Source organism: Arvicola amphibius, chromosome 5, assembly GCF_903992535.2.
Source record: "Arvicola amphibius chromosome 5, mArvAmp1.2, whole genome shotgun sequence".
NCBI lineage: Eukaryota > Metazoa > Chordata > Mammalia > Rodentia > Cricetidae > Arvicola > Arvicola amphibius.
The window spans coordinates 32,334,121-32,350,450 of record NC_052051.1 but is presented as its reverse complement, the minus strand read 5'-3'; the positions used below and the strand labels follow the sequence as shown (position 1 = coordinate 32,350,450).

The 16,330-nt window shown below is 46.5% G+C and overlaps 1 protein-coding gene across 1 annotated transcript in view; it reads left to right on the top strand.

Moving 5' to 3' along the window:
* The window catches only part of Kat14 (lysine acetyltransferase 14), a 32,179-nt gene extending 28,039 nt beyond the window's left edge, over nucleotides 1-4,140 (top strand). Inside the window, exon 10 of the mRNA XM_038331262.2 lies at nucleotides 3,116-4,140. Coding sequence (XP_038187190.1) covers nucleotides 3,116-3,289 — 174 coding nt within the window. The 3' untranslated portion in view covers nucleotides 3,290-4,140. The remainder of the gene's footprint in view (nucleotides 1-3,115) is intronic.
* Nucleotides 4,141-16,330: the final 12,190 nt, after the last annotated feature.

The window sequence follows — 16,330 nt, the reverse complement described above, 5'->3', positions numbered from 1 at the left end:
AAGCATTCATCACAATTGAATCAATAAGCAGTACACTCCGAATGAATGCAGTGATTTTTTTTTCCCACAAGCAAAAAAAATTATTATTTTTTTGCTTTTTAGGGAAGATATTGATATTAAACCCTGGTTGGCATGGGATTTACTGTGTCAGTGCCTTAGTCAGTGTTCTGTTGCTGTAAAGAGACACCATTACCATAGCGACTCTTATAAAAACAAAGCATTTAATTGGGGCGTTCCTACAGTTTGAGAAGTCCATTATCCTCACAGCTGGAGCACGATGACATGCAGACAGACATGGTAGCTGAGAGTTGACAGCTGGATCTGATGTATCCCGCAGGAATAAAGAGCCACTGGGCTTGGCTTGGGCTTTCGAAACCTCAAAGCCCACCCCTCAGTGACACACTTCCACCAACAAGGCCACACCTCCTGATCCTTTCAAATAGTGCTTTTCCTTGGTGACTATGCATTCAAATCTCAGCCTATGGGAGCCATTCGTATTCAAATGACCACAGTCACCCAGGCTAGTCTTGGACAGTCTTCAGAGGGCTCAAATTACAGACCTGAGTCACTACACTGAGCAAGGATTTGTTTGTTTATTCTGAGTCAGGATCTCACTGTGTAGCATTGGCTAGCCTTGAACTCCCAGAGATCTACCTCTTTGCCTCTCAGTACTGGGCCTTAAGGCATGTGCTACCACTTCTGGCCCAGCAATGATTTTTTTCTTCATAAAACAATAAACATTTTTATTGTATGAACTAGTAAATATAGGCAACTTACGTGTTTCTTTTAACTTTAAGGTTCCTGAGGTACAAAACCTCCAAGCAATAAATTTTTTTTTTCCTCAAGAATTCTTCTGGTAAATTCTGTTTACAAACTATTTGGTATAGAAGATTATGCAAGCTGGGTGGTGGTGGCACATACCTTTAATGCCAGTACTTGGGAGGCAAAAGTAGATAGATTTCTGGAGGCTAACCTGGTCTATACAGAGAAACCCTGTCTTGAAAACAGCAACAAAGATTATGCCATATTGATTTGGGCAAAAGTCTTTGTTTTATTTTGAGATAAGTTTTCCCTCTAAAGCATAGGCTGGCCCGGAACTTGAGTTCTTGCCTCAAGAGAGGATGGAAATGATAAGGTGTTTTTCTAATTCTCAATCAAGTGCATCTTTCTAGTTGTTAGTGAAATTCACTTAATAGTTCCTAGATGTGGGTAGGCATCTTAAAGCGTCTTTCTAGAAGTCACTTAAGGCAGAGACTGTAAGCCCTTGCCTAGTGTCCACGCATGCTGCCTCATGTCGATTCCACATCCTTTCTCTCCTTGTGCCTTGTGCCCCCTCCAGGATGCATCTCACTGCATTCATCTCTCGTGGAGTGCCTGGGCAGGTCTCTGGCTCTTTGTTACTAGCAGGGCCTGGAGGATGGCGGGATGATAACTCAGAAGGCATCCTTGGTGCTTAGTGTGAGGCTTGGCATGGAGGCGAGTCCTTGTTGACTTGTTGCTCAGCTCATCTGTATGAGTGGGCAGTTTGTATCCCAGTCAGACTGTAAGCCCAGGGCTCAAATGGGACCCAGTCTATAGTACCTGGTGATGGCCATGGTTAGGTATCTATGTGAACTGTCTAAAACCACCGCCATCACCCCATGGAATTGCTCTGTGTACTCACACCATGCTGTTGTCCTTGGGATAATAATCATGTTCTGTTCTCTTGTCTCAGATGTGTTTGGAGACACAGTGAAAAAATAAATAGAAAAAGAAGGAAACTGTCGGTTGCCTTGAACTCATCATTAAATAGTTCATACCTGTGTGGGCTGGAGTTCATCATTCTGTGTGGGCTAATTAAAGAATCTATGCCTTTATGTCCATAGAACCGTCTCTGTTCCTTTTTCCTAAACACAAAAGCCTCAGTTTTGGGAAGTTAATTATGCCAGATTTAAAGAGACCTAAGGATAAAGGTGGAGAAAACTTCAGACTTTATAATTAAAATTTTAGTATTTAGAAGAATTTTATATAAGTTAGTATGTTTTCTAGCCTTCCCCCCCCCACTCCTCCAGACAGGGTTTCTCTGAAGCTTTGGAGCCTGTCCTGGAACTAACTCTTGTAGAGCAGGCTGGTCTTGAACTCACAGAGATCTGCCTGCCTCTGCCTCTTGAGTGCTGGGACTAAAGGCATGCACTGCCACCATGCAGCTATTTTCTAGCATTTCTAGGAAAGGATTTATTAGGTTGTGGGGATGATATAACTGTCATCTCTATGAAAAATAGAATTTCTCATTCTCTAGTTCTTCGAGGTTGTCATATTGTTGGTATTGATGTGTCTGATGTTTAAACTTAATTGAATTATAAAATCCAGTAATATGGAGGCTGGTGAGCTGACGCAGCAAGTAAAAGCACTTGCCCCTGAACCTGGTGGTCTGAGTGTCATTCCTGGGACCACATGGTAGAAGTAAAGAACCGACTCCTGATAGTCCTCTTACCTCTGGTCTGTGTAGTATGACATGCATGAGCCCACACACATACCACCCCTGACACACATAAAAGTAAGGAAATAAAATTTAATTGAAATAATAAACAGGGCTGGAGAGATGACTCAGCTGTTAAGAGCTCTTAACTTACTGCTTTGCAGAAGAGCTAGGTTTGGTTCCCAGCACCAACATGATAGTTCACAACCATCTGTAACTTCAGTTCCAGGGGATTAACACCTCACCTCTGAAGGCTCCTGCACACATGTGATACATAGACATGCTTTCAGGCATATAGTAAAATAAAATAGTATAAATAAATAAATGTAATTCTATAACAAAATATACTCTGTGGCCTTTTGCTTCAGGGTAAAAATAATCCCCCTGCCCCTAGCACATGAATCCCTTTAGTCTTGGGGATGCACAGCTCAATTGCAGAGTGCCCCCTGGATTCCCAGCTGTTGCTGGGTGCTACACTGCTCTGGTTTCACCTGTTGCTAGATGCTCCAGTGCCCTGGGCTTTCCTGCAGTTGCTAGGTGCTCCTGTACCTCAGCCCCAGTTCCCAGTACCCCACTTGCTTCCTTCTGAAGACTCTCTTCATTTGTTCATTCTCTTTGTCCCCGTGGCTTCACCTTGTGTTTTCCACTCTTTGGCAGACGTGCATGGGCAAGGATGTGACTCTTCACGTCTCAGCAAGCAACCCTGCCATGCTGCTGTATCAGAAATTTGGCTTCAAGACGGAGGAGTATGTTCTGGACTTTTATGATAAGTATTACCCACTGGAGAGTACAGAGTGTAAACATGCATTCTTCCTGAGGCTCCGCCGCTGAGGTGAACCCAGTTCTTCCCAGAGGCTGTCAGAAAATGGGCCTTCAGGAGTGTGCAGGCAGTTGTCCTCACAGTGGGCCTGGTCGCCTGTGGGTAGTAGCTCCACATGGCCCAGCTGGGCGAGTGAAACCATGTGCAGTGGTACAGGTAGGAAACTTCCATCCAGAAACCCTCCAGCCCATCCTGGAGTGGCTTCCAGCAGCATCCTGGACTCCACTGTCAGCCAAAACCAAGTGACTCTGCCATCCTCTTTCCACACAGTAGTGCGTGAGCACGTGAGGGCTGCTGAAACGAAGCGTTTGAGAAAGGGCCTGCTCGTCCTGGGTTAGAGCTCAAGAAACGTGAAAGGCGCTGAAGGCTCGCAGTGCCCACATGGCCGTCTTCTGTCCTGGGAATGAGAGATTATAAGGAATGATTCCTGCCCTGCTCCAGCCTGCAGTGTGCTGTCATGGAATCCCAGGAACTATGGGGCATGGAGTCCTACCTCTTGCTGACTTTGATCCCAGTCAGGAGAAAGAAATTCAATGTTTATCTCCATGCTGCTTGACATGGGCTGCCTGTTGGCATTTCCTTGCAGGAACAGTGGCCTGGTATAATTTTTCTTAGCATGGCCTGGGAAAATAGCTTGAGAGGAACGGTTAAGCTCGACACAGTAGATGCCTTGTTTGGCCCTTCTCATGCCCAGAACAGTTGCATCACAGCAGTGGAGGTGCGGAGTGGTGCAGGTAGCACTGGAGGCCCCGTCAACAGGGTGAAGCTGCTTCCTGTGCTGCAGGAGTCTTTGGACCCTGGAAGTGCATTTCCAAAAGCATCAGATATTCTCAAATAAAACCTTACCGAGTAACAGCTCACAGTCAGGCTTCAGCTCAGTCATTTGCACTCATCTTGTCTTTAATTAGGAGCAGTGGCTGCTTTCTTTGTCTGTGGACTTTGGGTTGGGTTGAGAATCCAGAGAGAGCTGAATGCTTTCTAGGATGCCGACACGCCGTTTAAAACTTTACCACATGGAACAGTATTTGGATCTTCTGCCCATGGACTCTGCCTGCAGCTCGAACCCCTGTGTTGAGAGCAGCATTTTTCTGTCACCTGGAGCAACAGTTGAGGCTCTGTTTCTTTGAGAATTTAGAGCAGCACCATCTAGCGTTTTCCTGTTTTCTTCTTCCTTTTTCCCAAGCACATTCTACCTTTTAAAGGTTTTTGTCGATAATGGGTCATAAGCCCTATCTTAGTTCCTTTTCTATTGCTCCAATAAGACACCATGACCAAAGCGACTTATCAGAGAGTTTATTTGAGGCTTGCAGTTCCAGAGGTTTAGAGCCCATGACCACCACCATGGTAACAGAGCATAGCAGCGGGCATGCAGGCAGACATGGCGCTGGAACAGTGGTCCTTGGTCACCATGGTAACGGAACATAGCAGCAGGCATGCAGGCAGACATGGCGCTGGAACAGTGGCTGAGAGCACACATCTAGAGACAAGCATGAAGCAGAGAGAAAGCTAACTGATGGTGTGGGCTTTGGACATTAAAAAGCCCACTCAAAGTAGCACACCTCCTCCAACAAGCCCACACCTCCTAATTCTTCCCAGACAGTTACACCAGCTGGGGACCAAGCACTCAAACATATGAGCCGATGGGGGCCATTCATTCAAACAACCGTAAGCCCCGTGAAGTAAAATTGAGGAAGTCACGTTTCCCAAACGCGGGAACCGGCTTTCACCTGTCCTGGGTGAATGTCAAACACCAGCGTGGCAGAGCGGCTTGAGGATGGGGGCGGGGCTGTCTCCGGCTTCCTGGTGCCGAGGAAGGCTGTGGTTATGATTGCTTAAATCTACTTTATATCCGTTTTTAAGGGCTTCGCCTTTCCCTTTCATACAGTGCAGCTTTATCTTCCCCTATTTTACATATTTTTAAACATTTTTTATTATATATATATATTTTTTTTATTTTATATATATATATATATGAGTGTTGAGAGTAATTCCCAGGTCTTGTGTGGTACACCACCACTTATTTAGTTAGGTATTTCTGAAAATTATGCATATTTTCTTATCTCACACTGATGCTTACTATCAATCTGTATTGGTCAGGGTTCTCAAAAGGAACAGAACTGCTAGGATGAGTGTGTGTGTGTGTGTGTGTGTGTGTGTGTGTGTGTGTGTGTGTGTGTGATATGTATGTGTATATAGAACAAAATACAAACATTTGTCAGTTATGATATGTACATATATGCACATATATTTAAGGAGGATGTATTAGACTGGCTTATGGGATGGCATCTGCGTAGTCCAACAATGGCTGTCTTAGGACGGAAGGGCTGAAAGTCTGGTAGTTGTCTAGTTCAGAAGGCTGAATGACTTTGCAGTCCCCATCTGGAGCTGGAGACTGAGAGGATTCCTGGAATGCTACCAGTCTCTATTGGAGTCCTAAAAGAGTTGAACTTAATACCGGCCACAGCAACGGGGTAGGTGAGCTTGCATACAAGGGTGAGGGCAAACAGGCAAAAAGCAAAGCTTCCTTCTCCCATGTCCTTTGATGAGGGCTGCTACCATAAGTGTGCTCCAGATTTAGGGTGGGTTTGCCTTCTTCAAAAAATAAGAAAATCCCTCACAGGAGCACCTGGCATTTACCTCCAGGTATAGTCAACTTTACAAGATTAGCCTTACTGGTCCATTCTTTGTTCTGCTACCTTGACTCATTCACATCTCCTTATATCATGCTTAATTTCCAAATGAAGACAACCAGGTCATAATTCTGCTTAATATTATACAACTGTCCCATGTACAACTACAAGCCTATCATATATTTTAGAATAGGTGGCAAAGTCCTTTGAGGAATGTTTAGTCTTAATTGTAATATAGATTTATAGCACCTAGCCACTAATGTTATCTCAGTGTTATATGAAATGATAATAAAGGAAAGAACATAAATATTTGCTTAATATATGTGTATATATGTGCAAGCACGTTCTTAACAAAATAAGACAAAAAGTTGTCAATTACAGTCTTTGTTTCTGCAATTAGTCTCATGACTTTAGCTGGTATTTGAGTGAATATCACACAGCTGTCTCACCTGTAAAATGTAGGTGGACTTTTCTGTCCCTCCAGCCAGTTCCCAAATAACAACACAGAGACTTATTATTAATTGTAAGTGCCCAACCAATAGTTAAGGCATGTTACTATTTTAAGTTAACCCATATTTCTTATTTACACTATGCCATGTGATGGTACCTTTTTTCAGTACAGCAAGTTCATCTTGTTTTTCTCCATGGCTTGTCATGACTCTTGACTCCACCCTTCTTCTCAACGTCCTTAGTCTGGTTCTCCCTCCTAACCTTAGCTTGTCTAGCTATAGGCCAGTCAGTTCTTTATTAACCCAGTCACAGGGACAAATATTCACGCAGTAAAAGGAAATATTCCACAGTAAGATGAGGATAAAACCTACCTCAGAGATTTGTAGCAACAGGTACAGGTAAGAAAATGTAAGAAAATGTAAAACAGCTTGGGATCATGTTGCTCGATGGAAGAGCTTTTGGCTAGGGTGTGCAAGCATTGGGGTTCCGTCCTCAGCACTGCAAAACCAAGTACCAGAAATAAGAGACCTCTCAGTTCAAAGCTTAGGAGACTGACATCAAAAGCAGCAGTCTTGCTTACTCAGACTCCCCTGGGGTGTGGGGCTTGGGGAGGGCTGCTGTGCCACCGGCCTGCCCAGGGCTCGCTCTCCCTCTCCCCCCTCCCCTCTGGTTCCTGTGCTACACAGCTGAGGTTGAACTTCTTATAAGGTTGCCTCTATAATAAAGAAAATATAATTGGTATATCCTGGAGTTAGCCTGGGATCCTCTGACCCATGTCATTCAGCACATGCTGTGTTCTTCTGCTCAGGTGACAAATGTATTAGCCACACTGGGGGCCCCAGCCAGGGCTTCCCTTACTCTGGCCCTATTCCTGGCCATTCAGGCCCAAGTCCTGTCACTCAGCTTGCTAAATATCCCTGCAATGTCTTAATATCTCTGCACCCTGCAAAGATCAGATTATGTGATGATACTAAGAGTTTTTCAGAGATGATGAGATCGGGGGGCACAGCAGAGCATGGTGGTGTGTGCCCGTAATCCGAAGTCTGGCCTGGGCTAAGACCCTGTCTCAGATAAACACAAACCAGTTTGCCCTTCTACCTCGAGAGGACACAGCTTGCTGGCTGAGATTTTGGAGCAGAGAGGAAGCCCTCCCCAGACATAAGGCTCCTCCACACGCCTGCAGCGTCAGTCACCCAGTCTGGTGTTTTGTCCTAAATGTTCTGGGACACTGGCCATTCCCCCTTGGGCAGCTCTTTAAGTTGCTGTTCCATCCTCTAATTGCTACCTGCTCTCTGTCTTCAGTCTGATGCCGGGCGGTTGTATTTCTTTAAAAAAAACAAAACAAAACGTGTGTGTGTGTGTGTGTGTGTGTGTGTGTGTGCAATATAGAAAAATTTTAAAGTAGAAGAGAAAACTAATTTTACTCTCAAGTTACTTTTTTGTTGGCTTTTAGCTTCACAGTACACCTGAAGTTCTCGTCCTATTTTCCAAATGCTGGCCATATCATAACCATGTCTTCATAAATAACATTGCAGTTAACGAATTTGTACTTCTTGTCTACCATGGATTGGGCATTTTACTTGTGGATAGATTCCCAGAAGTGGAGTTCTTAGGTCAGAGGATGTGTTCATTTTTACCGCTAGCTTCTCACTGCCAGCATCTTCATTTATAAATTAAGGCACCTATCACCTGAAAGCTCAGTATTAGTGGCTGGAAAGATGCAGGTAGTTCAGTTCCTAGAGTACTTGCCACACGAGCAAGAGGCCCTGAGCTCAATCCTCTGTACCCGTGTAGAAAGCGGGGCATAATGGCGCATACTCGCAATGCCACAGCTGGGGAGGCAGACAGGATACTCTGAGGGGCTTGCAGAATAGCCAGCCTGACCCAGCCAGCAAGCTCCTTGCCCAAGCAACAGGGTGCAAGCGCAGGACTTGACTCTAAGGCAGCGGTTCTCAACCTTCCTAATGCTGCGACCCTTTAATGCAGTTGCTCATGCTGTGTGACCCCAACCATGTCGTTTTCTTGCTACTTCATAACTGTCGTTTTGCTACTCTTATGAATTGTAGCTATCAGATGTGCAGATAGCTGATATGTGACCTCTGTGAAGGGGTTGCATGACCCCAGAGGTCGTGACCCACAGGTTGAGAACCCCTGCTCTGAGGCCTAAGCAGAGGGGCTGTGAGGAAACCTGGCCTCCATTTGTGTTTCTCCAGAGGCACCCTGCTCAGCTATGAGGTCTGTTTTCAGCTGCTCCTCTTGGCCCCCCAAGACCCGGTACTAACAGTACACTTGGCCCTGGCTTCCTTCTTTGGCTTCTCCACAGCATCAGCAAACTGTTCTTGCTTTCCACCCAGTTCCAACCCCATTTGCATCCCACAGAACTTGTGTGCTCTTAATTGTGAGGCCACGGGCATCACAGAGGTGCATGGTGTGATCGTAAAAGCTACCCTGGATCTTTGGTCCTGACTCTTGCATCTGTCACCACATCTCTAAGGTGGCCTTCCCTCAGCCCAGAGCCCTCAGCTGTGGTCACTTACTTGCTCAGAGAGAGCAGAGGGACCACCCCTCATTTCTCTCCAGGGAGAAGCTGCTCAGACTTTATCCTTTTCATTCCTGCCCTTATGTTGACTGAAAGACTTGGGCCAGCAAGATGCGTCGGAGGAATGCGTCCGTCGGAGGACAAATGCCTTGATGGCAAGCCTGCGAACATGATTCCCAGGATCCTTATGATCTAAGCAGATTTGAACCAGCTCCTACAAGTGTCCACTGACCTCCACACGTGTGCTGTACAGTCAGGCACACACCCCAACAAAAATGAATGTCATTAAGGAAACCAGACTCCTGGTGTGGTGATGCACGCCTTAAATCCCAACCCTCGGAGGCAGAGGCAGGCAGATCTCTGAAGCTGAGCCCAGCCTGGTCTACAAAGTGAGTTCCGGGCCAGCTGGGGCTCCATGAGACCCTGTCTAATGAATAAGCCAGACTGGCTGGCTTCTGTGCTCCAAATAAACCCTTGTGAGAGGCATAGAGGGTCACATGGCTAGGTGATGTTTGAAGAAAGCAGGTCAAAGATTCCATGGGGAAGGTGGGGAGGGGAGGGGAGAGGGGCGAAGCCAGAAGAAAACTGCAGAGCTGAGTTAGGCTACAGCCTTTAGTCAGGAAATAGCAGAACCCCAACACAAGTTGACTTTAAAAATGGCCATTACTGGCCCAGGTGTGTTGGCACGCACCTTTATACCAACACTGGGAAGGCAGGAGCAAGTGGATCTGTGAGTTCGAGGCCAGCCTAGTCTACGTAGCAAGTTCCAGGACAGTCATGGCTACACAGATAAACCGTCTCCAGAACCAAGGAGGTAGGGGAAAGGCCATCATCAGTTGTTACCACATCTGGGTAAACCCAGAGGCAGTGTGTCCCCAGGCCACAGGACTCTGTAGCTCATTAACAGTGTGACTTGGGTAAGTAACTGAGCCTAAATTTCCTTATCTGAAAAAGGATTGTTGGTATCAAAATGACTTACTGTATATACACAGAAATCCTTAGTGTCAGTGTTTCCCAAATATTTTTAAACAATTTTATTTTTTTCATTTTGTGTGTGTTGTGTATGTATGGGAGTGGTGGTGGTAATGTACCTGTGAGTACAGGTACCTGAGGAAGCCAGGGATGCCTAATCCTCTTGGAGCTAGAGTAGCAGGCAGCTATGAGCTGCCATGTTGGTGCAGGGCACTGAACTTGGTCCTCAATAACAGTATGTAATCTTTTTCTTTTCTTTCTTTTTCTTTCTTTATCTTTCTTTCTTTCTTTCTTTCTTTCTTTCTTTCTTTAAGAGACAAGTTTTCTCTGTGTAACAGCCCTGGCTCTCCAGGAACTCACTCTATAGACCAGGCTGGCCTCGAACTTACAGAGATCCATTTATCCCTGCCTCCCGAGTGCTGGGATTGCAAGCGTGCACCACCACCACCCAGCAACAGTATGTAATCTTAACTTCTGAACTTAATTTCCTTTCCTTGGGTCCAGTCCATATACATATAATTTCTGTGTCTTGGGGGAGTTCCATCTACTCTTCGTTACTGATTTCTAGGTCAATTCTCTTTGTGGTTACAAACAACCCTGGTGTGAGTTACGTTTACTGAGATGGATGCTGTGGCTATGGTTGTGTGGTAGGTTGTCTCTGCACTTAGAAGCTTGCCCTGGAACATCTAGAGGTAAATCACTATGGCACGTGTAACTTACTCCCAAGTGGGTCAGAAAAGACCTGCACCTGGGAGTAGATGGAGGGAGTGGAGTTGTGGGTTAGGAAGAGAAGGGAGGGAAACCCTAACATACCTCCTAACATCCCCCATGCTTTATCTAGTTCTCTGCTTATTTTTCTTCCAGACCTCCATGTATGCATAAACCACATTAACATTTAAACTCTTAAATGGGTTTTTAAGTCAAAATAAGATCATTAGTTATTAGTGCAGCTTGATCTTCTCTCTTAACAATATATCATAAGGGGGCTAAAGAGATGGCTCAGTGGTTAAGAGCGCTGGCTGTTTTCACAGAGGATCCACATTTGACTTCTAGCATCTACATGCTGGTTCACAACCCTCTGTAACTCCAGTTCCATGGCTCCAACTCCCTCCTCTGGTTCTGTGGATCCCAACACACTCATGGTGGACAGACATACATGCAGGCAAACACCAATACACACAATACATTCTTTAAAAATGTGTAATAGAAATTCCTATAGACAAAAAAATAAATCCAGTTTACTTTTAAATAGAATTACAAAGCATTCTGTAGGTATATGAACACCTTAGTTCTAACCATGCCATTATTGTTGGGCATTCTGGCAGCTTTTAAGTTTTTGCCACCAAAAAAAAAAAAAAAAAAATAGAAAAATAAAAGTTCTTGTATGTATAACCTGTTATATTGGTGAAAAATCCATGAGTCATTTATCAAGGTAGGGTTTTTTGTTTGGTTGGTTGCTTGCTTGATTGACTTGTTGGTTGGTTGTTTGGTTTGGGACAGGGTCTTGATGAATAGCAGGCTTGTCTTCAACTCACTATGTACCTCAGGCTGGCCTTAAAGTTAGTTTCCTCTTGCCTCACCCTTCCCAGTGCTGATATTACAGGCTGCCAGGCAGAGACTAAAATCAGAATTTCAGTGAAAGCCAAGAAGCACAACTAGCTCTTCAAGGATCAGTTAATCTCCAAGTTCGTTTGCTGTGGGTAGAAAGGTGGTCTCCAGAGGTAACTGCCCCGCCCTAGGTCCTGTTGCAAGGAAGTCCAGTGTTTCCTAGAGGGGACCTGGAGCTTCCTTCAAGAAGCCAGGCCCACCAGCTCTCTCTTCTAAAGAGAAATCGTGCTCTCTGTGGCAGGCTCCCGTGTCTGGTAGGTGACTCCAGCATAACCATATGTCTACCGAGCCCCACACATCTCTTCTGAGCTACTTTATGGGTGCCCACTGGTGATATAACTAACAAGTGTTTGGGAGAAATTCTGTGCAGGGCCTAGCTTTCTGTGGGTGGGCAGCATATGTTTCATAGGCAGCTGGCTGGATGCTCAGGTGAACTCAAATTGGAGTTTTGATCTCCACATGGTACACAACACCTCACACCAAAAATTAATAGGCACTCATGGGATGCTGCCTTGTGTTCGGCATTCAGTCAAGCACTTTTACGTGGAGCATCTCATTTAACTCTGTGTAGAGCCCTGTGGGGCACAGGACTGTGCGCCCTCTGGTCGTCACCCATTACACAGACATTCCGCAGAAAACCCTCCAAAAACCTTAGTGGGTTAGAAAGGCCACTTTCTGTTTGTTTATGGTTTGTAAATGATTTAGGCCAAGCTAGTCCTGGTGTCAGCCCCTTTGTGGTTAGCTGGGCATCTCAGCCTCTGGAAGCTGGGGGCTGTGGGCTAGGATGATGGTGGTTGTGATCCATGCAGTCTCTCCTCCAACAGGCTTATTTACAAGGAGGGGTTTGTAAATATAAATTCAGAAATGGAAGACCGATGGAGAAGGGAGAATGACAAAGGTGGGGTGGGGTGACTTACAGAGGTCACCTCAGAATTGGCTTATCATTTTGCCACATCCTATAGGCAGAGAAAGTCACAGATTCATTGGTATTGGAGACTTGACCTCACCTCTCGGAAGGAGCTGAAAAGTTGTGCTGCATAAAGCATGGATTCAAGATGGCCAGCACGCCTTTAATCCCGGCTCTTGGGAGGCAGAAACAGGCTGATCTCTATGAGTTCAAGGACAGCCTGGTCTACATAGTGAGTTCCAGGACAATCAGGTTTATATAATAGAGGGACCTGTCTCAAAAATAATTTTTTTAAATATATATTTATAGTTAGGCTCTTCTCGTAAAGACAAAAAAGGCTTGACAAACTTTTTGTCATTTACTTGACTTGCTTTTGCAAGTCAAAAGAAGGAAGAACTGAGCCAAAAATGATAGATAGGTTGGAACCCAGAAAATCAAACAATAGGGCCTAAACATTCAGCCCCTTTCCCTTCTATCTGGGCATGTGATGGCTTCCTGATCATAGCAACCCTCATGATCTTGACTTACAGAAGACCCTGGCATGTAAGTGGGCCTCAGAAAGAGAACTGTCTTCAAAGAGCACCGGGTCCTTGCAGGAGAGATGTGTGGCCGAAGTGGAAGGTGGCATGCAGATGGTCTGTGCCCATACAGACAGGTGGGTGAATGGAAAGAGAGCGCTGTAGATCCGTGGGCGAAAGTAGAGCTATGTGGCCAGGAACTGGGATGGGCAGTGGGTACACAGGGAGATGTGTGGATGGGAGAATGAGTGTTGGGTACACGGATAAGTTGTTGGCCAGTAGATAGGAGGGGCTGAGGATAGCTCTGCCATCTTCTCCACTTGGTTCTGACTGACATTTAGAGGCAGGAAATAAATGTGGACCGATAGGAGGCGTTTCTTGGACTGAGATTCTGACAGCTGAAGGAGCCTGGCTTTCTAGTGAGAAGTGTGACACTGTGGGCCCTGAGCTGGAAGTAAGCACAGTTTTCCTGCCTTCGGGGAGAATGCAGAACCAAACTTAAAGGTGCCATCCAGCACCAGAGCACAGGCTGATGGATTTCCTCCTCTCTCCCTTCTCCAGGCCTAGGCACTCTACACACTGACCTGCTAAACCTCCTCTGCAAGATGCTGGGTCCCAAGAGGACCTTTATGTGAGGGAGCTAACAGTCAGGGCTTCCCCTCCCAGGGCTTCAGGTAAGGAAGGGAGTGGGTTCTGTAGGCTTGAGTCTAGTCTGGTAACAGGTCTTTCTCCCCCTTTTCGTGGGTACTCTGGATAGATGGCTCTGTTGTAGATCCACGTCTGTAACCAGGATTTGTGTCCGGCACCCCAGACCAGCCCAAATTGCTTTATGGGAGAGGCATGGATTCTGGTCTGGAAGCCGGGCTGCCCTACAGGTTGACCCGTTGTACCATCGTCCAAACCCCAATTCCTCTCCACACAGAATTCTGAGGAGATGGCATGGGCCCCAGACATAAGAGCAGTGACAGCTTCTTCAGGGAGCTGCAGCTTCTGCCCCACCTGCCCCACACCTGCCAGCTCCCAGCACCTGCGCTCCCAGTTTCTTGAAACGTTTCTGGTGTCTTGCGTCTTCTCGCTGACTTCTTACCTGGGTACATCAGATGTTTAGATAAAGGTCAGGCCCTCTCCCGTGCTACACAGGCTTCCTTGTGCTGCCACTTTCTGACCTTTATCCCCACAGGTGGCTTTACTTCATTCCTGACCCCCCTATAAACGCAATGAGCTTTAACTGAGTCCCCAGCTCGGTGTGTATATTGCTCATTTGCATCAGCACCTCCCCATGGGCGTGGAGCTCCTTGGGTGGGACGGAGTCCTCTTTACCTCTGCGTGCCTCGTGCCTCTCTGCCGCCTCCAGCCTGAGCCCGTCAGAGTGCACAGTGGATGTTCTTCACAGAGGGCGTGGGAAAGAGCATCAGCTGCCCACCTTCAGATCCCGCTTGCATTTACCACTGTGTGACCCTAGTCAGGGTTCCCAACTACTTTTTACTCAGGTTACAGAAAATAATAGTGCCGGGCTTCTAGGGCCACTGAGGTAATTAATGCACTGTTGTGACGGGCTCTTCCGGACAGCTGGACTGCAGTAGACTAGGTGCGGATCTGAGGCTAGAGGGCAGTCGCCAGGTTCCAGGTTCTCGTGCCTCAGCGATGAATTACAGGAAAGATGGTTTACTGAGGGAGAGACACAGAGAAGTGTAAAAGGTGTGTTGTTCCTCGACAGAAGAGCGAAGGGGGATTTGCAGTGACCTTTTATGGGTTAATATATAATTAAAATACCCACCTCTCCCAAGTTCATATAACTTGGGCTTTCCTAAGGTTGCTCTCATGGCTGAATGGAACTTGGGTAGATTAAGGGGCTGCAGGCTGTGGCTGTCCCATTTCCTAGTTCATCTCTGGAGCATCCCTCTCCACAGCTTTCTCCTCCCTCAGTACCACAGAGATGTCTGTCAAATGAAGACGTGAGAAGTATTTTTTACACCTCACTAGCTGAGAGCAGACACAGCGTTACCTGCAGACAGCAGCCTGAATGGCACTTATTTTTGTGATTGGCATCTCATCGGTGCTGCCTGGCCTTTCATGCCACATAGCTGCGTTGTTACCACATAGATCATATGGTTCACAGAGTCTAAAATGTTTGCTACAAACCCCTTCAGAATAAGCCAGCTGGTTCCTGCCCTGAGTTCTCCAAATACTGCCTCCCCAGCAAAGATATGTTGCATCTTTAACATAACTTAGCTTTACCAGGGGGGAAATATTGCTTCAGTGGATGGCTCATGTTCAAATGCCTGCCTGATCCCTTGAATCCCAAGGCTGGCCGTGGCTTTCTTCATGGCACTGAGGGATGCCTGTTGGCCCAGCCTTTGGTGGCTCTTTGTTGGGGGAGGTGGGATGGGCTGTGGTCTCTAAGAGTGGAACAGGTGAGAGGAAAGGATACAGGCTCTGTGGGAACCCAAGGCCACACAGAGTGCCTGGCTGCTTCTCTCTGCCAGTTGGGGCACAGACAGCCTTGTTTGAAGTGAATTATTAAGTACTGGCCTCAGGGCCAAGCGCTGGCAAGCCTGCTGTCTCATCCAGTGCTTTCTACCACGGCTGCTGGTGGAGATTACTCTGGAAGACACCAGAGACAAGAGTAAGATCCGGTTATTATGTAAACCTAAGCCTGGTCTTAACGGCTTTGAGTTTACTGGGTTTTTTGCTCAGGGCCTTGATATTGTCATTCTTGGGAATAGACCAAAAGAACTGGAAATAACTGAGCTTGGTGTAAGGAAAAACAATGGCGGGAAGGGGAACTCAATCTTTTTCCTTTCGTGTGTGTGTGTGTGTGTGTGTGTGTACATACATGCATGTAGAGGCCACATTTTGGGCATCGTTCTTTAGAGACAGAGCCCCTTATTGGCCTGGATCTTGCCAGTTAGGCTGCTGTGCCCAGGGATATGCTTGTCCTTGCCTCCTCGGTGCTGGGATATAAAGGCACAGCACCAGCCTGGCTCTTTTACACAGACTATGTCCCCAGCCCCAATAGGCTCAATCTGAATGTACTTATTTGGAACCACCTACAAGACATACTGAACCAAAAGGATGAAATTCAGAATAGTTCCCTCCTATTTATATTGAAAGTGGAGTGGTTGGAGGGTGGCTCACTGAGTGGAGATCCTCAGCACCCACGTAACAGGTGGGCACAGCGCCTCATGACTGTAACCCCAGCACAGGGGTGGCTTGGGTGGGCTCCCTTGCTCCAGTCTAGTCAAAACAGCAAGTACCAGATTCAGAATATGAGAGATTCCATCTCAAAAAACAAGGATCAAAACCAGGTATGGCGGCACATGCCTGTAGTCCATCATGTCACAGGTGGAGGCAGGAGGATGAGCGTTCAGGGTCATCCGGCTACGTGAGTGTAGTTTTTTACTCTTTGGGGGCCCACTGCCCATCTC